Raw genomic sequence first — 26,690 nt, 5'->3', positions numbered from 1 at the left:
GTGATGGGTTGTTTCTAATGAGGTGAAATCAGATGACATTTCACTTGACAATCCATCATGAGCCAAATAGCCATTTGTAAGACTGCATGAGAGTCAATGTGCCGGCGAACAGCAGCCGGCTAGTTAATGGTGCCGCTAAATGTGCAGTCCACTGATGACTCTGCATTTTAGACGGCTTAACAGTCAACGCAGTATAAATACTAGATACATTTAGACACATTTTATATTTAGATCTCATTCAACTACCTTCTAATGATTCATTAAATGATGAATGTAATTAGGCAATTCAAAATGGTACATTTATTCCAAAAGAAAGAGGATCTTCAGCCTCCTTTTCTATCTTGAGAGCAGTGCATATCACAGTTTAAGTCGATTTTGTGTTTCAGCTCTTGAGTGTACTTCATCACTCTTTCCAGAAGCACTATATTCCCTGTCAGCCACGTCCTCTACCACCCGTCCTTCTCCATCACCATAATGCGTTTCACCTTGTGTCAGAGCACTAGTGGTTTGAACGAGCCACTTTCTGCACGTATGTGTGTGTGAAGCGGAGTATGTAGGGTTAACCGGGGCAGGGGTTGATCCTGTCTGCCCTGAGTAGGCATGCTCTCCGCTCTTCTGCCCACTGAAGCTGAAAATAGGACTATGGCTGCAGGCGCTCCCTCTCCACAGCTCACTGCTGAAGCCCAGCGCCGGACAACTTCAGATTCTCAACATAACAGCACACTTTACACTAGATGTGTGTTGTCCCCTGATATCAGACCAGACGTTATTTAAATGGCTCAAGGGTCCCTCACTTAGTGCAAAATGATTCATGTATATCATTTTGTATTTCAACATTCAAATAAAAGATGTTCAAAATGAATGAATCCATTCCTGATGAAAAACATACTCAGGTGTTTAATATGCTGGGAAAAAAGCAATTCCTTAAAAGCCAATAAGATCAGTTTTCTTTTCTGAGCAAAAATGGCCAACATGATTTGGTCAATTCAGCGTGGCAATTCTATAAATTAAAAAGATGCAACAGAAAAATATTATCCCGGTGCCTTCCACAATGCAATTGAGTTAAATCCAATTATTTTGTCAGAGGTCGACTCCCTCTGGAGCCACGGTTCAGAAAATTCAACGCATGCAAGATTCGAAACGGCCTCCTTTTTTAACTATGTTATTAAATACATAAAAAAGCTGCAAATCCCCACGACAAAGAAACATGAACCTTTACAAATGTTTGCCTTTTTAATTGGATAAAATAGTTGAAGTACATCTCTGACAAATATTGTTGCTGTATCCTTTAAAGCATATTCTGATTAGTAGATCCTGCGTGTACAAGGTTGAAGCACTTGTGTACAATGATTCAGGTTTCTGTTGACAGTTTCTCGCTTTTCCACTTGAATAGCCAAGGAGAAAAAGAAGAAGCGAGTTAATGTGAACAATATAGGTTTTAAAATGTCTTCTTCAAATGTTTGAGGAAGGAAATGTGTTGGGTCTCTAGGTAAGCACTACTGTATACAGAGACTTCTTTGTTTAAATTGTTGATTATAGATTTTTCTATATTTTGAACAAAGCCCTCTGATGGATTTTCACCAATGTCTCATTCAGAGGCAGCGCTGAGATAAACAGCATTGTGGAAGGTTACAGCTTATTAAAACAGAATGGCGTTCAGCCTGCCTAACTCATCCTTATTATGCCTGTGACTTTCACAAAAAGCAGCTTTTGAACATTTTCACACGTCTGGAGACATTTCTTGCTCCTGCAGAAAAAGATTTGTACCGCAGCTGAGTGTGTGGCACTGAAGCAACAATAATGTGACAGCTCAAAGGACTGAACCCCACACAACAGAAAGTCCCTGTCTCCTTATTTTGCTCAGATTTTCTTTAGCTTGTCTCTGTCGCTTGAGTGTTTGTTGAACCTCTTAAAACGAGTCGAAACAAGAATTGGTCCTCCCTACGTATCATCCTGCACTTAAAATGTGTTTACTCCAGTACAGCCATGTAGAGTCAAACTAATTATCGCATTTCCTTAATGTGTGCTTGACAGCGCTCCTTCAGGACTTCAGCTAATGACCGTCACCTGCAGATCGGTACTGATTGGATCACATGCTGGATAGCAAGCCTCTCTAAAGCACGGCACACACAGCCCATCGGCTAATTAGATGCTTAACTCAATTTGAGGAAGACGGCAATCAAAGTGATCTTCAGAAATAATGTCAAATCTGGAAGTTAATCTTCATTTGCCTTTATGAAACTTTTGCAAACTTTTGCAAACTCCCATTACAGCTGAAATAATTAGCTGATGAAATGGTGGATCAGCTGTCAGGAGTGCAGCTTCCACATTCCATGAGACAATTCATCTTTTATTTGTAATAACTATTTTTTCCTTCTTGATTCCAATGAAGATATTTAACTCGCACCTCAGCCCGGAATGATTACCGACTCCATACATAGCCTTACAATTCTTCTGTATATGGTATATATAGTATATAAATATATAGTATTACAGCTGCTTACACTTTCGGGAAGAGAGTAGATAAATATATTTAATATGTAGTTTGACAGTCAATCACACTAAACTAAATAAATATATCTCAGAATAAGTAACAATTCTGTAACACATTGTAAAGTTTAGCTCCAATTTATCCAAATAAAAGTACAGTAACAGTAAATTGTATTTAAAAGATACTTCTTTTATAATACCACTTCTACTTCTATGATCGGAGTAGCTAACAATTAACCCATATAACATTTGATAGCACACTACTATTGCAGGGTTGGCAGTTTGATCCCCAAAGTGTTCATGGGCAAGATAGTTCCCAGTGTGTGGATGTCCAGTGCCTTAGATCAGTATGTGTGTGTGAATGTTAGTAGGAGAATGAAAGGGATTTTTCCGGAGACACAAACAAGGACACAGCAATGTAGGGAGATGACATTCCCATCGCACAACAAAGTAAAAACACAAATAAAATAACCAACACTAATAATAAAATAAAGAATAGAAAAAAACATTAGGACTGCTTCAACACTACAGATAACTAGGCTCGAGAGCAAACTACATCAAACAAAAAGCACACACATAACATGCCAAGCAGATTTATTATTCTATATAAACCCTTTAAATGTCTTTTTGATTTAAACTCTTGAAAGGTAATGATTTGCTAACATGAATCCCCATATAGTAATGGGAATGATGTTGACCTCAGCTCTTATCTGTGCACATGATTCCACCTCATAGTGCTGGAGATATTCTAAAGCTGCTCATATTTGTATACTCCAATCACCCATCATCACTGAATCATATCATCCCTCCATCTCTTTATCTGTTTGTTTCAGGACGCCGTGGAGTGCCGTCTTTCAGTCCGTCTGCTCCTTTTAGCTTTGTTGTGTCTGCGACGAGTCCCATCACGGAGCGAGCCTCTTGCCAATATTCCTAGCTAGCACGAGTGATACGAGATCGCTGGCATCAATTAGGCAAAACAGGTCGAGAGCGCGGCAGCACATCAATATTTATTTCATCTGCATATAAATGAGATTAGGTTTTAGGGAGCTATTTGCTGATGAACCTCTCCCTCTCCAGAGCACTCAGACACTTGTTATGTCAGGAAGGGAGGGGGAGGAGGAGAAAACCGGAGGTATAATAGGATTCAGGGAAGAGGACATTAAAAAGCTGAAGGTGTTTGTTCTCAATGAGGCGGCTCAATTTGTTATCTGGCAGCTTAGGCTTCTTCTCATTTGTAACCGAAGCTGACGCAGCATTTCTGAAGAACCGAAATCAAAGAGGTCGGAGGTCATTTCCCAGCAGCTCACTGGCCCAGACACTAGAAGTTATATCAGTGGGGTCTGACATTGATGCTGATGAACTGTGGAGCACGTCTCGGAGCTGGAGACTCAGTCGCGTGTCATGCTGCGTGTAACCATCGGGCCTCGGGGCCACTGCAGCCACAGCCAGCGCGGGTTGTCTCCACAAGAGTGCATGAATTTGTGTCCGGGCCCCGAGTCTGCACGAGGAGGAGAAAATAAAGTTGTCAGTTCAGAGGGAGATGTGGGTAAACCCGTCGATGGAGCTGTCTGTGGACGTTTGAGTCCTTTGTAGCCTTCAGCTACTCTGACTACGTGAACCAGCATGCAACAGTGATGGGACGTGACAGGTGGAATTTCCCCTTGTGGTGCCCAGAAAAGAACAGGACAACTAAACTTGTACGAGGGACAACATCTCGCTGACATCTGTCTAAACCAGTGCTGCAACAATTAGTATTTTAAATATTCATTCATCTGTTAATTGGTGACACAGTGATGACACAATCAATGTTTGATTGCTATTCATTGTCTTCTTTAGTAATTGACATCCACAAAACGCAGATTCAGCTAAAGTAGACCCTTCTTCTAAAAACCAAATAATATATTTTATCTGTCTAAGATTAAGATTCAGGGTGAGCGTGACGTTTATCACAAAAAGGCCACATATTTAAACTTTGAGATTCATGCTCATCAGATTGTCCCCTTTCTAAAGTTGGAAAGTCTCTATTTCAGCAACGGTGCGTTTATGAGCTTTAGGTCATTATTTGGGATGTCGTATTTTATAGATCAAAGTGTTTGGAACAACACATCAATAGCTGTTTCAGAATTATTATTAGTCCAACTTGAGGGGCACTTGAATAACAATAAGATATTTCATTCGCCTTTCAAGGGACCCAAGGCCTCTTGTATCTTTTTAGTCAGGAACTGTTTATTTCAGATTACTCCAACCTCGCATGGCTGATAGAAATAAAGCCCAAGCTTTGGAAAGAGAGTAAAACAATTTGTGCATCCTCTTAATATTTTGGATCTGCTCCAATCCTTTTACGGTTCTTTCTTGGCCCATTTGGTTTTATGAAAATCAGGTCAGTAGTTATTCCTTTAATCCTGCTGAAGGACAAACGGACAGACAAACTAAGCTGGAAAAGTATCCGTCATTGGCGGAGTAAATGAGGGATCCATCCAGCAGGCTACTAGCAGTCTTAAAGGGATCACGCTCTGTTTAAAGAGCTGATAATTGTTTACAGGTTAAGAAGAGTTGATACATGGCTCAATCCGTCATATTCTAGTTGCTGTGTGTGTGGGACCCTGCAGATAAATCAACAGACTGAAGATTTGATCATCAGCATCCTCAAATGTTGTTTTTATTTCTATTGAATCCGTGACATTTTATCAAGATGATTCATCGTCTGCGGAACATATAATTGATCTTCTCCATGTTTCACCGCACTGCCAAGGCATTTATTTAGCCTTCACCGTGCCTTCGCTGGTGGTGAGCATCTCCCAGTTTGAAAAGCAACAGGTTTAAATTGTATGGCATGTGCAAACATGAAGAACATCCAAGGCTCGAATCAAAGATGAGCCTTGAAAGCAGACCTATTGAGAGGGCCTTTCTCCTCCGCTCTTGAAGTCATGAAAGCCTTTATATCGAGTGCTGTTTGCCCCGAAATGCACTCTCCCTCATAACAAAACGGAGCCCTTTAGGGACCTCTCGAGGAGCTGGGCGGCATAGATCAGTGGTGAAGAAACACAAGGTTTCTCTTTCATCAGCTGTAGCACTTTAAACTGAGGTCAATTTCCTGTGTGAACCCTTCAGTGGAGCTGGAAATGTCCTCAGGTTTATGGGATGAAAACTTCTCTTGCATTTCAGTTACCTATACTTACCCACACTGAGCGGTGCTGAGCCTTTCATCGCCACTTCCACACGAGTGCTGACCGTTGCTGAGATTGTAATTGACCTCTTCTCACGCACGGAGAAATCGATGAAAAGCTTTGCAGTCATTATCGGTGGGGAATAGACTCTGCAACACTGGCCTGTTCAAATGTTGATTTTCTTTAAGCCACTCCCGCTCTGTTTGAGCGCTTTACAGGTAGTCGTTTCCCCTCAGCTGATCAAGTGGCTGCTGTTTGCTTGCCTGACAAATCGGTTAACTTTTTCGCTTCTTATGGACCGTCCACGTTATCTGGTAAGCTGTTTTTGCAGATTTAAGACATGTGTTCAAAGTTTATCGTCCTCTTATCTGTACATAAAGTCATTTCCCAATTAGGCTACTTGTTTGTTACATTCTTTGCTCTTGTAAAAATAATGATATAGCAAATGACATTAATGAAATAACATCAGGTGGGCGGCCACAGTGATTTACTGATCTGACGGGGCTGAAGTCCATTGCCTGGGTCAATAATAACCATAAGAACAAACTCTAAGAAAAGCCTTAAGGGGATTGTATTGTTTTGTTGGAGGAGACTTGAAAAAAAATGGTGTTCTCTGCCTGTGAGGGACACATTGGACTGGGGGCACAGTTGGAGGCTGGCTCTGAGTAATGTTCAGCCGCCTTTTATGTGTGCCAGGACCCGGGCTTTGAATCCAGTGCAGACAGCCATGGGCAGCGTGTGATTTGGATGTTTCCAGGGGGGACATGGGACAATTTGAGATGGTTGACTGACTGCGCTGTGGTTGAGCGGAGCGGCCTGTAGTCGCTTCCCTCACATGGGTGAATGCAGGATAAATGTTTGAGTCTGATCAGGGTCTAAAGGAGGAGTTGCAGTTCTCAAAGGTAGTCACACAATTCATAAGCTAAACTAAAGTCTATTAGAACTGGTCTGAGCGTGCTACATGTTCAGTGTGTCTATTTTACAGTTTCTAAAGCTGCTTCTGCTTATAGAAAATGACCAATTAGCAATAGTCATTAACAGTTATTAACATAAATTAAAGTCTGTTTTCTCTGCTTAGAGCTCCTTTATATTCACCAGGTAATTGCTAACTTTGTTGGTCTGCTGTTTAAGTTTTTAATTAAAGTAGGTGAGAATTCACCAAAGTTTGGAAGTAAAACTGAGCTGGAAGCCGCTAAGGAGTCAGGTGAGAAATCTCTGTGGATTCATCCCTACATAGAAACCCTTTTGACATTACACATTGTCATTTGACCCATATTTAATATTAGAGAAATACTAATTCATATTTAAAACTGTATCAAAGTATGTCCACAGCCAAGCGAAGGCTGAAATTGAACATAGTGTAATTCCTATGCAAAGTTAAGCAGCTGATTTGCATGATGCATCTTCATAACTATGCAGCTGACCTTTTACTAAGGACTATGTCCCAGATACTGCTTGCTTAATAATGCACTGTACACATTCAGGCTTCAGAACACATTTCCCTCCGAAAACCTCCTCCGCACACCAAATTGACTGCTTGTCGAGCGGTCCCTGTACAACAGTGGATAGCTTTGGAAGGAATCAAGTAGAAATCCTGTGGAGATCTGACCTGACAGCCATTCCTCTTGGAGTTTAAAATACCTCAGATGATCTACGCTGAAGCTTCTAGTCTGATCCTCACTCCGCATGCGCTTCTCCAAAGGCTTTGGTTTGTTCTGCCTGTGTGTGTGTCTTTGTCTCTGAACTCTCTGGTGCATCCCTGTTTTCTTGCAGTGTATTGGTTTATCCATAAAAGGCATTCTGCTGGGGGATGTTAGCTCTGAAACAGTCCTCCGCTCTGCAAGGTAAGCTCTGATCTGGACTCAGGCTGCCAAATGCAATTGGGCGAAAAGGCCTTTGAAGTGTGCCGTGATTGGCTGTGTGTGGCGGCTATTCCGACAGCGCAGGTTCTGGCGGGGATGCAGTATTTGAAGCAACTCTGTAGGTCACACTGCACTGGTATTCCATTATTATGAGATGCTAACATGTGTGTGTATCACTTTTTAACCTGAGTGTGTTTGGAGAAAGAAATACTTGATGGATTTCTTTCAGAATGCGTTTTTTGTCAAATCAGAAGACCTCTCTGCATCCCTGTACAGTTTGCACTCGTAAAAATAATAATTTAAGCAACTATTCCATCGACATCTCCCCTCTGAGCGTCACATTGTCACAATTCTTTAAAACATAATTGAAAAGGAATATTCAGCAGCTCCCTCTGCCCGTGCACCACTCTAGCCCAAGTTTTACCCTGTTTTACATAGAATATCATCCGCGACTCCGTTAGCTCTCTGGAAGCTCTCTGGAAGCTACATGAGCCTCTTATGTTGCACCATATCCCAAAATTCGTTTGTGCCAGCGCCAATAAACATAGCGGGGATTGTTGGATATGCAAAGTGTGATTCGGCTGCAACATTTTTAATCTTTCTTCCATCAGCTTCTATTAGCAGCTCTGCCGAGCTCAGCAGACCGCAGCGCTCCCGGGCTCTGATCGGGTTAGTTCAATTTAATTGGCCCCAGCAAGGTGTAATGGGAGCTGTGCTGGAACAGTGACGATGCGTAGGAGTGAGCCCTGTGGCAGCCATTATGGCTCGGCTATTAAACAGCAATGCATTGATATAAATAAGCCCCGGTTTCCTGCAACTATGTCCTACCTCAGCCATCACTCAGTCCAATCCCACTCTGGGCGTTAGGGGTCAAGCTTCAGTGAGATGGAAATGTACCGCCCCATAAACACGGCTTGGTTCTTGCAAGGGTTAAACATTTCACAACTTGTTGAGCGATATTATGTGCGATATATCGCCCCTATTCTCTTTTTTCCTCTAGATTCTTTCACTGGGAGCTAATTTTAATTACGTAAACAAAGGATGTTTTCAGTCTATTGTATCTTGGATGTTGCTTTGAACGTTTTGGCTGGGATTTCTGTCGAGTCATGATTATAAAGTACTCACAGAAATAATAGATCAGGTCTTGGAGAGAAACTAGAGTTAGATTGTAGGCTGTAAACCCTTTATGATCTGAGCATACCCAGGATTTCTGTAATAATCCTAATTGCAAAGGAAAAGTAAGGCGTGCACAACTGCAGTCTAGCTTTCTGATGTCTCATATCTCTTTCCTTCTTTTTGGTCCGAAATTTTGCAAAACTACAAAAATAACAAGTTAACCGTTAACATCCTTTATCGATATATTCACAAGTTGTAAACGCTTAACGTGATCTGGTAAACAGCAAAAAAAATAACCCATAGAAGACTAGTTTGCTTTTCTTAAACTAACTAATGCATAATTTCTCCAAGTTTGTATTATTTCCTGACACAACCTCTCTTTTTCACTACGTACCAAGTACACCACCATAATGAGCCTTTACAATTTTTAATACATTCAAATTAGCGCAATTCACATTTCAATTGCAATATCAGCCACAAAAGATGATTATTCAATATCTTTCTTGCATCGTACAAAGCTTCACTTTTCATTTATGGATTTTCACATGGCTCAGTGGAGCTAAATGGCTCTATCATGGGATGTCAGTGATTACTGGATGCAGACTGTGCCTTTTGAATAACAGCCCAATTAAGAAACAAATATTGATCTTTGCTGGTCCCTTCCTTTCAAGCTCTGTGCCTCTCTCCCAGGGGGAAAAACCTTCATCTCCTCTTTGTCTACTTCATTACTATGACCCTCAGCTTTATGCTCTCCACTAATGTTTCCTCTGCAATAATCATCCCTTATCTACGCTACAGGGATCTATTTTTCCTTTGATCTTCCAGGAGTTAGTTAGACATATAAATATAGCAAAGTAAGTTGTGCTCAAGTTAAAGTTTAAGACCTCCGTGTGATGTCTGAAGATACAGACATACCTGATATCCAACACTAAAGTTCATGGAAATGAATCATCATGTGAGACTCGCTTCACTGGCTCCCTTGGCACTGTCTTTACTGTGACAGAAGTAATATTGCTGTCAAGGCAACCATTGTTAAGCTCTGAGTTTGTCTGTTTGGCCTTTTTACCAATCTGTACACTTCATATGCCTGAAAGTCTCTCAGTGGGAATGGATTCCTTTGTGCCTTGAAGCTGTGGCAGCGCTGAGAGGAATTTTTTGAGGCGTCAGTTTCACACGACATGGCAGGAGACGGATCGTCAACATGTTAAAGGAGGGGAGCTTTCCTCCTGGCTGAGCAGCATTAGCATGTTGAGTGTGGATGCACCATCTCACCAGTGGACCAAGGTGAGGCTATTTCACACTCTTTTGAACTTCAAAGCTGTTATATGCGAGCAGCTTCGACATGCTCGCTCTGTTGGCGATGTCTCCGTGCTTTTGATTCACCCATTGCAGTCTGCTTCTGCCTTTTTGAAATCTCTTCATCGTTCTCATCCTCTTTCACCCTCTTCTTCAGCGTCCTACCCTCTGCTCTTCTCCTTCAGTGCCCATCCACATATTAGAAGCTCATTGCGGCGCGTTTACACTGGAGTCCATGCCAAGACACGGATAGATGTGAATTTGAGCCAGGTCATTGTTAGAAACAGGAGAAAAGTACAGTTGCTGCTTTATTATAGTCTGTATGGTGTTGTGATTGTGGATGGAGCACAATGGTAGCTTAGCCTGATACATCTCCATTCAGAAAACAAACATTTTAAACATCTTTCGCCTGACGTCTTGTAAGCACAATTGTCAAACCATTAATTCATGTTTTTTAATAACTAACGGTATCAGTATATTCTTATTTCAGTAACATTTTGTGTGTGTTACAATTAATTCCCAGTAAAATATGTTAATATTGTTATTGGTTTGACGCCTAAACACAACTTAAAGCCACGGCCAAACTTGCATAAAGTGTTTTCATCGTGTCCGATGTGAACGCACTATTAGATAACAGGACTTCAGTGTACATATCTTCCCTAGCAGACTGAAAACCCACTTGTTTTGAGTGCACCTGAGCCCCATAAAAAGTGGGAGTAGCTCATTTAAAACCTTACACTATAATGGTTTGCCTTACTTTAAGCCAGCGGCCCCCAAACTCCGGCCCGCGGGCCGGATACGGCCCGCCTCCACATTTGGCCCGCCCCCCTGAACAATACCAGAGACGCATTATGATTTTTTTTTCAGTCTGGCCACGCAAATCCTAGACTAGCCCCTGTCAAATAGAACGGAATAATGGCGAAAAGGTTAGGTAAGGGAAAAATGGATTCAGAATGCAGGGTATTTAACCTGCAGTGGTCAAACGATTATTTTTTTGTTCAATGGAAAGAAAAGGCTGTTTGTCTCATCTGTCAAGAGGCGGTGGCGGTATTCAAAGAATACAATCTGCGCCGACACTATGAATCCCGTCACAAAGACAAGTATGATAACTTGCAAGGACAAATGCGAGCAGACAAACTCTCAAAGCTAAAAAGTGGACTGTTAGCTCAGCAGAATACATTTGTACGCCAAGCTCAGCTGAACCAGTCATCCGTTCGGGCCAGCTTTCGGGTTGCTCAACTGATAGCAAGCAGCGGTAAACCTTTCACTGATGGAGAGTTTGTCAAGAAATGTTTGAATGCTGTCGCGGAAGAGGTGTGTCCCGAGAAGAAAGATGTCTTTAATGCCGTGAGTCTGTCGGCGAGTACAATCACCAGACGCATTGAAGAAATCGGGGGTAATGTATATGCCCAGCTGCAGCAGAAGACGAAAGAATTCGACTTTTTTTCATTAGCACTGGATGAGAGCACGGACGTGCAAGACACAGTGCAGCTGCTCATTTTTATTCGTGGAGTTAGCGCAAACTTTGAGATGTGCGAGGAGCTGGCAGCCCTCCAAAGTCTCAAAGGGACTACAACGGGGGAGGATATTTTCGGCAAAGTATGCCAAACCATGGAAGAGTTGGACCTAGACTGGTCAAAGCTTGCCAGCATCACGACTCACAGGGCTCCTAGTATGGTGGGCGCGTCTCGGTGTCTAATAGGACGCATGAACCGGGAGATGGAAGAACGGGGTCTTACCGCCCCGCTACAACTCCACTGCCTAATTCACCAGCAAGCACTGTGCTGCAAAGTGTTGAAGTGGGATTCTGTCATGAAGGTTGTGGTGTCATGCATAAACTTCATCAGAGCAAAGGGACTTAAACACAGGCAGTTCCAACAATTCCTCTCTGAACTGGAGTCTGCGCACGGCGATGTGCTGTACTACACAGAGGTCCGATGGTTGAGCCGGGGCAGAGTTTTGAGGCGTTTTTACGAGCTGCTACCCGAAATTAACGCATTTCTTGATTCAAAAGACAAAACGGTCCCAGAGCTGATTGACCCAGAATGGAAATGGCACCTCGCATTTTTAACAGACGTGACAGAAATGCTGAACAGCCTTAACTTGCAGCTACAAGGCCAGGGGAAACTCATTTGCGACATGTATTCTCACATAAAAGCATTTGAGGTGAAACTTGCTCTGCTTTTGGAACAAGTGAAAAAGCACAACTTCATCCATCTCCCTGCTACCCAAAACCTCTCTGCAGAGAACCCAGCAGGTCCCGTTCCCAGCTGAAAAGTGTGTGGAAGTACTGGAAATGCTGAAGGCGGAGTTCGGTGTGCGATTCCGGCAACTACATGTTAATGCAAAAGAAATCCGTCTTTTCCAGAACCCCTTTCTTGCCGACATGGATGAAGCCCAGCCTTCTTATCAGTTTGAGTTGGCCGAGTTACAGAACTGTGATGTTCTGAAAGACGCATTCAAGCCCAACAGTCTCATTGACTTCTATGCCGCCCTCCCAAACGACACGTACCCTAACATAAAAAAACACGCAATGAAGATGTTTACACTTTTTGGCAGCACGTATATCTGCGAGCAAACCTTTTCACACATGAAACACCTGAAAACTCAGATGAGATCAAGATTGACAGATGAACATCTGCATCAGTGTTTGAGACTGGCTGTGACTAGAATGGAACCTGACATTCAACTTCTCACCAGCCAGATGCAGGCCCACAGTTCACACTGATGAACATACATAGGTAAAATCACTTTTCTGACTTTTCTGAGTATAAACAAATGTAATCATAATAAAATCTACTGGGATAAAATCCATCTCCACAACCATACTGGTAGTGATATGTATTGTGCTGTGTAGGTGCTGTATCACTTAGTTTGGTTTCTCAGCCTGCTTGCTTTGTGGTTTTCACAGGGAAGTTGATGAGAGAGAGCTGCAAACAGCGGTGTCTACAAGCCTACTGGAACCTACAAAAGGATTATAAGGAAGGAACACAAGAACTTTGAGAGACTGCTCATATGAGTCATTTGAGTAAGAGATTCTGCTCTGACAACTAAGCTAAACTTTTACCTGGTGCACGGCACAACAGAAAGTTAATGTTCAGTGGACTTGTTTTCTGTGAAGAACCCAGAGAGGGTTATTTGGTTATTATTTATTTCCTGACTTTATTTTCTGTGAAGAACCCAGAGAGGGTTATTTGGTTATTATTTATTTCCTGACTTTATTTTCTGTGAAGAACCCAGAGAGGGTTATTTGGTTATTATTTATTTCATAAATAGTGTTATTTATTTCCTGACTTTATTTTCTGTGAAGATCCCGGAAAGGGTTATTAATATTTGGTTATGTGTGGCTTTCTGGAAAACAATAAATGTTTACGTTTAGGCACCCCTGCGATCGTCACACTTTTTCTGTTACAAACTGACCCCGGCCCCCATCAGAGAAGGGAAAAGTTATGTGGCCCTCACAGGAAAAAGTTTGGGGACCCCTGCTTTAAGCGAACGCACCAGCAGGTTTCTTACTGTTTTGAGTTTGTTTCTTCATGGTTTATTGGACTTATTGCATGTTCCTTTGGGTAAAAGTGTCAGCTAAATATAATGTGATTTACCTAATAGAGAGTACTAGATGTGTGCTGGCTACCAGGCATGTGCAGTGGCTACTTTTGATTGTGATGGCAGGACTCGGATAAATCTTTTCGCACATTTAAACCCATCACTTCTGTGAAAGCAAAGCCCTTTGAGATGCTCCTTGAATTTGCTGACACCAATAGATAACCCCATTTGATGATTATGTTTCTTTTACAAATAGACAAACAATGACAATGGTAGCCTGAAACAGAAAGAATGTGTGATGGAAATGATAGAGAATAGCAGAAAGAATTAGAGAGGAGGAGACAGAAGAGAGTTAGGTGATTATCATCACACAGTCGTATTAAATCAATGACTGGATTTGGAGTCAATCCATGTGATGCAATTATTGGCTGGCCACGCAGCTGTAAGAAGTACTAAGTTAATGTAAAAGCATAAGTAGGTGGTAGGATGAGAGTGAAAATGGTGGATCTAGAAATAGAAACAATCGTTAGGATGGGGGCAAACTGCGAGGCACTAACAATTTAATATAGGGAATTAGCTAATTACCACAGAAGTGTAACTGTAACTAAAGAGGTCTTAATTGCCTTATGCTTTTCACTCACATTTTATTATCTTCGTTGGCTAATTTGGGTCTTTTAAAAACTATTGATAGGGTGTTTAATTTCACGTGCGATTAACATGTCATCTGGCTGGTTTTCTAGTTCAATTTGGATGAGCCAACTTGCCAACATCTGTGCGGTACAACTGTTTATTTGAAGTATCTTTTAGTAGTGCCCATGTGAATACACGTTTAAAGTGGAAATGCTATCTAGATCAAAGAAAGCTGAAAACAGTTGGGAAGGGGAGGAGATCCATAGTTGCAACCTTTAATTCACCTCTTTGTTTTCAAGCATGGCTTCTCTTCGAAGGTGTAAAACAAGCTTCTCTCCAGGGTGATATACCTGGAGACATAACAGAGTGCTGGTGTACTTAGCGGCAGCAGGCAGTGGCTTTTAGCTGAAGCTGCCACTCAGGCTGGAGCAGGGACCAAATTTAGCTGTGACTGGGCAAAGGCAGCACTCGAGCTTTGGGCGTTTAAATATAGTTTAGTACAAGGACAGAGAATGGTGTTACCTGTTTGACTTACACAGCCTGATGTCCGCTGTTGGGACCAATGACGGGTCGTGCCCTCATTGAACATTAGTATACAGCTTCTGTAGGGATCCTCATCTACCTTTAGCACATGATCACAGCATGTATTGATAAACACCATGGTGTAGAGATTGATTTTCTTCTGGCTTCCACCCTCAAGCTCATCAAAACATAGGGCTTTTATCTACCCATCTATATAATACACACATCCAAAACAGACAAGTTCATGTGTTGAAATCCAATATTTATGTTACTAATCAGTGCAACTGTCTTTGCTACTGTGGACATTCATTCAAGACATTGGCAATAGACGACGGCTGCCCTCAAATAGTTGCATATTTGTCAGTGTTCCCGTTCCTGTGTATTATTTATTGGTTTGTTATATATATTTTTTTTTTCTTATGTGTTTAGTTATTTTTTTAGTGTTACAACTTTTAATATGGACAGCATATCATGATGTCATAATTATGTTTTTCCTCCTGGAACTGTCACCATTTTGTTGTGTTGAAAATCGTCCTTACTATTAAGCAGATGTATGAAACATACATCGTAATAGTCCTGGGTGTATTTTTCTGTCTGTGTCGTAGCACTGAGATTTGGGGTCGGTGATTCTGTTGTGTTGTTACATTTGTTTCTTTCTTCTGAAAATAGCCAGGCTGCTAGCGGTAGCCATGTTGCTAATTATTTTAAAAATCCATCTCGTTCATGTTTGATATCAATGGACAGAAAACATGTTATCAATGTCTTTGTTACGCTTTTTATTTGCAAACAAGACATTGAACTTAACACACAACAACAAAAACAAGACCATACTCTTGTTCAGCATGACCTAATACGGATGTCTGGTCATTGGACTTGATGACTGTGCCATTATTGTCCTATCCAACAACGCATAGACCTTTCCATACAGTCTTTAGGTAAAAAACCCCATCACAATAGAGTACAGGAAACCAGATTCAATGCTAATACCTATAACCTCATGAAGTGTGATTGGATTGGTCCATTTCCAAACAGCGAATCTGGACAGCAATCCCACTTTGATAGGTATAAATGGAGCCATATGTTTTTGAATGTGCAATGCAGGTTTCAGAGATGTGCGGTAACGGTCTGCAGTCATGCTGTTTCCCATCAATCTTCTGCTTAGCCACAGCAAGGCATGACAGCATGTGAAGGACATATTCCATTTCCAGCTCCAGCAGCACTCTTAGTGTCCCATTCCCCGGCTCAAATGGAGCAGGCCTCCCCACCAAGAGACAGATTCTGCTCATCAGAAACACACATTCAGGCAGCTGGTGGGGTGAGTGCATTTCCATGGCAATGGGTGACCAGGGGAGGGTCAGCAAAAACAACAGAAGGAAGCTTTGCTGCATAATCACCTGTGGGACCTGGAGAGCTTAGTGTGTATTATAGGCTGTTGTCATTTCACAAAATCAGCTATTTCTTAAATGACAAATATTTTTTTGTCATGGCACAACTACAAACCGCTGCTATAGTCCAGGGATTCTCTTAACAGGTGTAAACATATTTTACAACTCTGATGACTGGGGTGTGAATCCCAAATATGGTGCTTCCTCGGGTTTTCCCTTTTTAAGCAACACATGCTTCAAATTAAACTGAGAGAAATGCATGCCCTCTAGAGACTGTTCTGATCTCATATGAGGGCTTTAAGCAAAAATAGATCATTTTAATTTATAATTACTGTATGTAAGTAAAATGGGCAAAAACAATGGTATTGTCTTTTATCAGCAGTGTCAATAAAATATGGTACCACATAATTCATTTGGACTAAGAAACAATTTATAACAGTCTGCCAGAATATAAACTTGTTAAGAGGGATATGGATAAGAAACAATATCATTTATTATTATATCAACTCACAAAAACAATTCAATATTATTTTATGTTTTATTACTTTGCTCTTCCGGACCTTTGATGCCAAAGCAATCTAATTAATCTATTGCTTTAATTAATGTGCCATTTTTTAGTTTGAGCGCTGTTTGAATGCCTACTGTAGGAAGGAGGGGAGCATGGACAGAAAAGGGACCTGCGAAGGGAATTTCAAAATAAAAGCATGACTTTAAGATACCAATATGTATCTTGGTTTTATTTTTACTTTGGTAATAATAGATTGATGGTCATTGATACATCAAGAACAACGGAAAAGTCAAGCCTCAATACATGCACATAAACAAAACTGTTGTTGTGTTTGTTTATGCACCCTTCTGAAAACCAATTTCTGTTGATGGATTCCAGCACTCCGCACATAGTTTGCAAAATCCATATATATTGCTGACTAATCATCAGAGGGGTGTGTGTGTGTGTGTGTGTGTGTGTGTGTGTGTGTGTGTGTGTGTGTGTGTGTGTGTGTGTGTGTGTGTGTGTGTGTGTGTGTGTGTGTGTGTGTGTGTGTGTGTGTGTGTGTGTGTGTGTGTGTGTGTGTGTGTGTGTGTGTGTGTGTGTGTGTGTGTGTGTGTGTGTGTGTGTGTGTGTGTGTGTGTGTGTGTGCGCTAATAGGTCAAGCTGACCATGCTTCTTCAACCCCTATCAGTGTAAATACTCAGAAAAGAGTTTGTGTGTGTGTGTGTGTGTGGTGAAACTGGCACAGTGTTAAGCCCATCCTGATCTTATAATGAGTCTGATTATCCAAACATCTGTTTGCTGGAGCTCCCTGTGACGTCAATGCACAATGCTAATGCTACATACAGTATCTCACAAAAGTGAGTACACCCCTCACATTTTTGTGACTATTTTATTATATCTTTTCATGGGACAACACTGAAGATATGGCACTTTGATACAATGTAAAGTAGTCAGTGTACAGCTTGTAAATTTGTGTAAATTTGCTGTGCCCTCAAAATAACTCGACACACAGCCATTAATGTCTAAACGGCTGGCAACAAAAGTGAAAATGGCCAAATTGTGCCCAATTAACAACTTTCCCTCCCCGGTGTCCTGTGACTCGTTAGTGTTACAAGGTCTCAGGTGTGAATGGTGAGCAGGTGTGTTAAATTTGGTGTTATCGCTCTCACACTCTCATATTGGTCACTGGAAGTTCAACATGGCACCTCATGGCAAAGAACTCAGAGGATCTGAAAAAAAGAATTGTTGCTCTACATAAAGACGGCCTAGGAGGCTATAAGAAGATTGCCAACACCCTGAAACTGAGATGCAGCACGGGGGCCAAGACCATACAGCGGTTTAACACGACAGGTTCCACTCAGAACAGGCCTCGCCATGGTCGACCAAAGAAGTTGAGTGCACTTTCTCAGCGTCATATCCAGAGGTTGTCTCTTTAAAATAGACGTATGACTGCTGCCAGCATTGCTGCAGAGGTTAAATAGGTGGGGGGTCAGTCTGTCAGTGCTTAGGCCATACGGCGCACACTGTATCAAATTGGTCAGCATGGCTGTCGTCCCAGAAAGAAGCCTCTTCTAAAGATGATGCACAAGAAAGCCCGCAGTTTGCTGAAGACAAGCTGACTAAGGACATGGATTACTGGAACCATGTCCTGTGGTCTGATGAGACAAAGATACACTTATTTGGTTCAGATGGTGTCAAGCGTGTGTGGCAGCAACCAGGTGAGGAGTACGAAGACAAGTGTGTCTTGCCTACAGTCAAGCATGGTGGTGGGAGTGTCATGGTTTGGGGATGCATGAGTGCTGCCGGCTGTGGGGCGCTATAGTTCATTGAGGGAATCATGAATGCCAACATGTACTGTGACATACTGAAGCAGAGCATGATCCCCTCCCTTCGGAAACTGAGCCGCATGGCAGTATTCCAACATGATAACGACCCCAAACACACTTCCAAGATGACCACTGCCTTGCAAAATAAACTGAGGGTAAAGGTGATGGACTGGCCAAGAATGTCTCCAGACCTAAAAGCTACTGAGCATCTGTGGGGCATCCTCAAATGGAAGGTGGAGGAGTGCAAGGTCTCTAACATCGACCAGCTCCGTGATGTCGTCATGGAGGAGTGGAAGAGGATTCCAGTGGCAACCTGTGAAGCTGTGGTGAACTCTATGCCCAAGAGAGTTAAGGCAGTTCTGGAGAATAATGGTGGCCACACAAAATATTGACACTTTGGGCACAATTTGGCCATTTTCACTTAGGGGTGTACTCACTTTTGTTGCCAGCGGTTAAGACATTAATGGCTGTGTGTTGAGTTATTTTGAGGGCACAGCAAATGTACACTGTTATACAAACTGTACACTGACTACTTTACATTGTATCAAAGTGTCATATCTTCGGTGTTGTCCCATGAAAAGATATAATAACATATTTACAAAAATGTGAGGGGTGTACTCACTTTTGTGAGATACTGTATGTGTTTCCCGTCGGCTGCCTTCAGAGCACGCTGTGATAAATATTGTCGGGCTCTGATGACGGCGCTCCGATCTATCAATTACTTTCAGAGTCAGTATCACAATACCACAATCCTGCTGCATGTCCATGATGATGACCTTTTGGACTTCAGTCAGTCTATTCACAACACTCTTGAGCTTTCTTTACCTGCATGGATTGCTGGATAGAATTATATTGTAATTGTAAGCTATTTCACTCTGAATGTCATCATTCTTTCACCCTTCAAAACAAAACTACCAAAGAGAGACAAAGTCATTTGTCTTGCTTAAGCAGGAAAATGAAATGCTTAAACCAGAAATGTATGACTACGATTTGCTTGAAAAACATTGAACAATGACTTTGTATAAATCACAACACTAGTGTAGTTTCAGTTATTTCACTTGTGGCAGTGGAAGGAGCAAGCAAAAGTCAACCGAGCATGCATAATGCACCACACATCCAAACATAACTCACATTGATGAAAATGAGCAGGAAGAATGCACGCCATGTGTTAAGAACTGCCATCCTTTTTAGTTTGAGAGCTGCTCCATCTAAGCTCCATCCATCTCCGCTCACAGGGGAGCGCCTCTCTACGAGTTTTGTGCCAGAGTAGGAGGCACATCGCACCTCCATCCCCCGGGGGAAGCAGCTGCTCTCTTGTTTTCCTGACTCTCCACAGACTGTTCTCTCTCTCCTGGCCTCCCCGGGGAATTACATGACACCTGCTGAGCTTAGATGTTGGATTCCCTTCTTCTACATAACGACAATGGTTCTCATCAACCCATCTGTTTAGGACACAGTTATCATGGCAGTGTGTGGTTCTTAATCCTCCACTGCAAGGACGAGCCGTTTCACATTATGGAAATGAATGCATGAACCTCTCATAGCTCTGGGATTGTTTTCATGTTCTGCTGATTGGCTTAAGCACCAGTCAGTGGATTTACCTGAGGATCTGTCAATCCAGAGCTTCTTCCTTTCCCACCTCCATCCTTTCCCTCGGTCGTTCACCTTTCCCCGTCGGCAGTGTCACATACTTTATCAGTGGAGTCATGATAGAAGCCCTGTCTCAGCTGCAAGAGCTAATGAGGAACAACATCCAGAGAAAGAGAGCGATAGAGAGCATCACATCTGTTTGGATGACCTCCTGCACCCTCATACACCTCACTGAGTCCAGACCAGTGGGGCCGCTGCTCGAATTGAATTGCACTGATGTATGTACACACACACACACACACACACACACACACACACAGAATCTATTTTTGGGTACATAGCCAGATATCGAGCCATATCGAGGGAGAGCTGCAGTGTTGCTGCTCACTGCAAGTGAAAGGAGTCTGATCCTGACATATTAAAGCTCAGCTCCTCCGAGGGTTGAAGTTAAATGAATCTGATTGATTTGGGACATTAAACTAAACAAACACAGCGTTGATGCTAGCATGGCTTTAATATCCAGCTTCATGACATTTATTGAAAGTGTCAGAAGTGAGGTGAAAGATGGACAGAATTTTTACGAAAAAGAGAAACAAACCTGGTGATGCTTGTCCATCAAATATGGCAATTCAATCCAAAGTTTGAGTTCTATTGGGAAAGGTTCAACTTGCATCAGCCCTTTTTTACAACAGAACATTGCATGAAACTTTTGGTATTTCATGGTCTTGATCATATTATTTCAATCGAAATTCAATCTAGATCCTTTTGTTACAAACTGTTGATATAAAGTACATTTATTTACATGATTGAATGGTGTAAGAGGGCTATCATTTGCTCTCTGAAACCTATTGCCTAATCAGGCAAAACATTTTGACATGGATAATAACTGCATAGCAATGAGACAATGTCAAATTGGCAAAATGTGCTGGACAGAAGAGTCACCAGAAACCAACAAATAGTCCATCTAAATACTGACAAACAACAACCTAGTTAGTATGAATGCTGTTAATTAAAACATGGCTGTGGCTGTACCATGATGTTTAACGTCATCATGTGGTTGTTCGCAGTGGAGGAAGGTCAGACGCAGGCGATGTGGATGCTATAAGCCGAGGGGGGCGTGTGATGTGGCAGGGGAAGGATTTTAATCAGAGAGAGTCACATAAAGCAGATGTAGTGCCCCGTGCTGCAGATGGGGGGCATCGTAGGACCTGAGAATCCAGAGGGATGCGAGGGGGGAAAAAAGGGATCTGGGTGAGATTGGTCCCCACCACCAGAGCTTCAGTGCTCGCTCACCCTCACTCGCAGCGACACACACACACTTCTCCCCTTGCCCTCCTCTTTCCCGCTCTCTCTCACACACGCTCTCTTTGCCTCGGTGTCATTCTTCCGCTCCCTCCTTTTCCATATCTCCACCGTGGAGTGCAGAGAGAGAGGGGGATTTGTTTCCTGGGGCTGAGTGGCAGTGGCTAGAGTTGGGGACCTGATGGACAGGACAGTACTGGGGGGACTCTAACGGGAAAGATCCAGCGCAAGATTTCCTCCAGCGGACATTATTTGCATCACAAAACCTGTGGAAAGAGGACTCTGCCTATACTGGCTGCTCCACCGCTGTCCGCACAAGAGGTGCCATTTAGCTTATTAGTGTGTGTGTGTGTGTGTGTGTGTGTGTGTGTGTGTGTGTGTGTGTGTGTGTGTGTGTGTGTGTGTGTGTGTGTGTGTGTGTGTGTGTGTGTGTGTGTGTGTGTGTGTGTGTGTGTGTGTGTGTGTGTGTGTGTGTGTGTGTGTGTGTGTGTGTGTGTGTGTGTGTGTGTGTGTGTGTGTGTGTGAGATTCTGAGTCTGCTCACCTTTTCAGTATGCACATTCATTCGCTTGGCTTCTGTTCTCATGCAAATGTTTAAATTGGCTGGTCGTTCTCCTCAACGTCTTTTTGAAGGAGACACAGACGAAGCCGGTGTTTCTAATTCAGGTTTGCGTGATTATAATGCAGCGCACCGTGAATTAGTTCAGCTCTGATGGATTAGGACGTGTGTGTGTGTGGTTGTGTGTGTGTGTGTTTCCAGAACGAACGACAGAAGAACCAGATTGTGCTAAATAATAAATTCCCCCCCAAAATGACAGAAAACTTCCGAACTAGGTTATTTGTTCATCATTCTATCATTCTATCCTTCATCCGCCTCCTGTCTTTGCAGTCCATTGAACGTGCGTTAATGTCCGGATGCGTCTCTGCACATGTGTTGTCGACATGTATGCTCTCCCGCTTATCATGGTTGGATGCCACTGCTTCAGGATCACGGGGGGGGGGGGGGGCTAATTTCTATGTGGCAAGTTGCCAAGCTGCTTTTATAAAGAGGATGCTGAAGGTTACGGGAACGTTTCCCCAGCCCGTGCGCCCACTCCATCTGCCTCCCCGCTTCTTTACTTGTACGTAGAGGAGAAAGCATGACAAGAGTGTTCCAGCGGTACCGCAAGGAATCCCTTAAGTAACGTCAGTCGCCCCCTCCTTTCATCCATCCCCTCCTTCCTACATTAGATATGTCATTTTATGAGTGTGTTGCAGGGTAGACAGATGGAGTATTTGTTGGGGAATGTGGGGGGGTTGGGGGGGGGGGTGATGCCTGTTTTTAGCTTGCGCCCCCTTTCTCTTCCCTCTTGGGATTTGCCCTTGCCTTGCATCTCTCCTACTTTCATTTTCTCTCTCGCTCCATCCTTTATTTATTTTATCTTCTGTCCTGCTGAGCCAGCGAGATTTACTGGTTGAAAGTCCATTCAAAGAACTGGGATGAAGAGAAGGGGAGAGGGAGGGAAGTAAAAACAGCCTTCGGTGGGGGGAGATGGCGGTTGATTTATATGTAGACATTTCTCCACACGTGTTTGGCCAGCGCTCCAATTAACACCTCCACCAATCCGTGGCTGCTCTTGACAGACGCTGGATGGTGTATTCATTAGTGCTGGCTGTGTTTGTTTGTGGGGATTTGGCACATTCAAAATGTTTGCTGTGCTTCTCAGCGATTTCTGGGTCATTTGTGGCTGCAGTGTTTTCCGCTTCCGCTGCTTTGTTAAAGTTCGCAAATTTTATAGAAAACAGACTCAGAGCAATTTATGTCTGGATAACGAATAAACACTCAAACCCATTTGTGATTGAGGGCTCTGTAGGTTATTTCTACTGGGAGAAAAATATAGCCTTCCATGTCAGAATGATTGATTTGAAGATGGGGGGGGCGGGGAGGTGTGATTCCTAGTACTAATTCCTGTTCCTTGTGTTCCTCCAGGGGGCGTGATAGACAAGGACCTGCGCCACTACCTCAACCTGCGCTTCCAGAAAGGCTCTGTGGACCACGAGCTGCAGCAGATCATCCGGGACAACCTCTACCTCCGCACCGTCCCCTGTGAGTACCCTCGTCCTCCCCCAACTTCCCTTCTCACCTTTTTGAGTGAAACACAGTTTGTTATTTTTCCCGTCTTGAGACTCTGAGTCAAACGACTGGCCCTGTGTCAAAATCTAGCATCCTTATTATTTCACTGAGGAATGTGCTAATGTCGAGCATACATGATATTATGCACACTTGACAAGCACAACTCAAGGACCACTCACTCACTATTTGACTTGAAGCTCAAGCATAGGAATTTGCATCATTGGAATCTCAATTAGTTGATGAGCAATGTTTCAAATCGACATTAAGTGCCAGAAAAAGCCATATTTCCGCTGCTTGTTATGTAGTGGCTCCACTAGACGTGGCTCTTTTTTGGGTTTTCATTAATGGTTGTAGATAGTACCTGTTACTTTTTTGATACCACCTCAGTAGCGTCAACACCAACTGCAATATTTATATTCCTCCAACCCATGAATTGCATTGTATAAGATGTCACAGCATTTGTACTCGACATTGCTGTGGCGGTCACCTGAGAATCTGAGAATCCCACTTGACGAGTTACCATCCACATTAAAAAATAAAATGCATACCTAGTTCCACAATGGGTTCAGTCAAGGTGGACAATGTAGATACAGTAAGGCTTGAGTGGTCATTGGTGGTTTTGAAGGCTAAAACCGTCAAAATCAATACACTACCATTATTTTGTCTCAAATTACTACACACTGATTGACACAGAGCCCAAAAGAGGCCAAGAAGAACTGGTTTCATGAGCTCCAGGGAAAATAAGAAACTGCTAAGCTGCTATAGCATCCTAACTGGAGGGCAGCTGGCTTTGTGATCAATAGGGCAACGCTAATAGGTCAAGCTGACCAAGCTTCTTCAGCCCTTATCAGTGTAAATACTCAGAAAAGAGTTTGTGTGAGTGTGTGAGATGAGATGCTTTGTTCCCATTGGCTTCATTCCCAATACTCCCAACTACCTGTCGGTGGCTCTTATCAATTAGCAACTGGAGTGTTGGTTTAGCTTGTCTGGCACTTCGATCCTTGAACATCAAGCGCTGATAGCCGCCCTCTGTCGACAATTAGCCGCATTAACTGCATCACACAGCTGAGCGGCTGAGTGTTGTGTAGACAATCAAAGACGAGATTTGGAGGGCTTTTTAGTTCAGTAAAGCATTTCAAGCTCAATTCCTATCTAGGTCTTCTGTGTGTGTGTTTGTGTGTGTGGTCCTTATCAATCTTATTAAGCTGCCAGTGCTTATATGAGCTTAGACTTACTGATGTTTAATCCATACTTTCCTGATTGCTGTTTGACATGTTTGCTGAACATATGCTCATCGCCGTCAGTCAATAGGCTGCAATATTAAAGGGTCTCTGTTGGTGTGTGTACAAGCTCTTATCTGTGTGTAGTGTGTGTTAGCTCAGCATTAGCCTAGCTGTGCCATTAGGCCCAGCTGTCTGTTGGCTAACTCTCCCCTGAATCCTTAATGGAGGTGCATTCTTCAAGGCCAGGAGCACACAGATTTCACCGGAGCCACTTTTCCGTCTCCATCTTTGTGCAGAATACAGCAGGACAAATGGGGGAAAAAGAGCTATTTGTTTGCAACAGAAATGTAATTCTCTCTGATTACCACTCACAGAGGCGCTGCCTGTATTGCATTGTCGATAGAGAAAGAGGTGAAGAGTAAAGAGGGAGAACAAATGAGGGAACAAATAGAGGGGGAGACAAACAAAAGTAAATGATGGGAAAGGGGGAGGAGGCATAATGATAACCACATAAGTAAATGGACTGCAGATAAACTGTTGTAGAGAGAGAGAGAGAAAGAGAGCATAAGAGAGGTTAACTGACGCATTAATGAAGCTTCAACAATGAGCCTCAGTTCCTGCTGACAGGAAGTAGCCTGGACATGACGGAGCTGGGCTTTTTTAATTGTGAACTCTTGTACAGATCAATGATTTGAATACACATTCGTAAATGGTGCTATTTTCTCTTCGATTTCTCTTCTAAGCGTTTTTTGACTTCTTATTTTCCCAACCCTGTTTCCCTATCTGTACTTATTCTTGTTCCTTTAATATATAGTATTGGTTTAGGTGACATTATTGTTCTACCGTTTTGGCTTGGTCTTCCTTAGAACTGAACATCCTGGTCAAGAGAAAAAGTTAAATCCAAGAGTTCAGTAAGTCTGACAGTAATCCCTTGCCAAAGGTCCATGGAACCTAAAAGGATAGTTTGTTAAACTGAATATTTCTGATTGTTCAAGTCTTCAGAAGCCTTGTGTACAAAATGAGTGGTTTGTTTCGAGAAAAAAAAAGTAAATTACATGGAGGTTATGGTTAGCTCATGGTTGATTCTAAGTTGTTTTAGATACAAGCATCAGCCTAATGAAAGGAAATATAACTTTTATTAAGTACAAAAATGACATTTCAAACAATGCTGCAGCCAGACCACATTTGAGGTTGATCAGGCTTGCATCGTGATAATATCTCAGTGTATTGTCTTTCTGTGCAGCAGGATCATATTCCTAAGGAAAAGAAAATCTACCCACACCTTCAAAGGTCACCGAACTCCCATCAGTTATCATTCTCCAGAGGATGAATCGAGATATAGATCACATGTGAAGACCAGGTTTATATAGGGACTTTTGCTTTAAAAAGAGCCACAAATGGACACTGGTTTAGTATGAGAAAACATGAAACAAAGAGAGGTGCCAGGTGAGATCAATATGTGATACATCTACCTCAGACTAAGGGACACAATACAAAAAGAGAATTGGTCTACAAGGATCTAAACTAGTTCATCACAGCAATTTAAACATAACCCTTGAGTGGTGGAGAAAAGGCATTTGATGGCGGTATGGAGGCTGACAGGCAGTCGGTAGCAGAGCTCCTCCACACATACCAATCGAGGAGCTTGGACGGAGTCATCCAGGGCAGCTCGGGCTGTGCCAGCTCTTAGATAAATTGCCTGGTTGAAATCCAAGGTCAAAGCGTTAATAGCCTGAGCCCATGTGAAATCAGGCCTATCGTCGGGTAATCCACATAGATTTGATGGGCGAGTTAGAGAGCGGAGAGAAATAAGTGTGTGTGGACTAGTCCTGACGCCTAAGTGGGCTACACTGACCGAGACCGGCTGAATTATTTAGCTAACATTGAACTGGAAAACACAGCAATTAAATAATATAGATCTGTATGAACACACACACACACACACACACACACACACACACACACACACACACACACACACACACACACACACACACACACACACACACACACACACACGTATAGAGGCAGAACTTTCATTTGAAGCCTCCATAGTCGAGCAGAAAAGTATTTGAAAGCAGTTTAAACTATTTGAATTCATTTCTGAGGGGTTACACTTAGCGTGCGTGT

General features: G+C 42.6%; 1 protein-coding gene across 2 annotated transcripts in view; it reads left to right on the top strand.

Annotated features, from left to right (window-relative positions):
* magi2a (membrane associated guanylate kinase, WW and PDZ domain containing 2a) overlaps positions 1 to 26,690 on the top strand; it is a 200,993-nt gene that overhangs the window by 32,311 nt on the left and 141,992 nt on the right. For both annotated transcript variants that reach the window (XM_063905788.1, XM_063905787.1), the window contains exon 2: positions 23,194 to 23,310. In XM_063905788.1, coding sequence (XP_063761858.1) covers positions 23,194 to 23,310 — 117 coding nt within the window. The remainder of the gene's footprint in view (positions 1 to 23,193; positions 23,311 to 26,690) is intronic.

The sequence above is a fragment of the Eleginops maclovinus genome, chromosome 17, assembly GCF_036324505.1.
Source record: "Eleginops maclovinus isolate JMC-PN-2008 ecotype Puerto Natales chromosome 17, JC_Emac_rtc_rv5, whole genome shotgun sequence".
In the NCBI taxonomy this organism is placed as follows: domain Eukaryota; kingdom Metazoa; phylum Chordata; class Actinopteri; order Perciformes; family Eleginopidae; genus Eleginops; species Eleginops maclovinus.
This window is presented reverse-complemented; position numbering and strand designations above follow the sequence as displayed.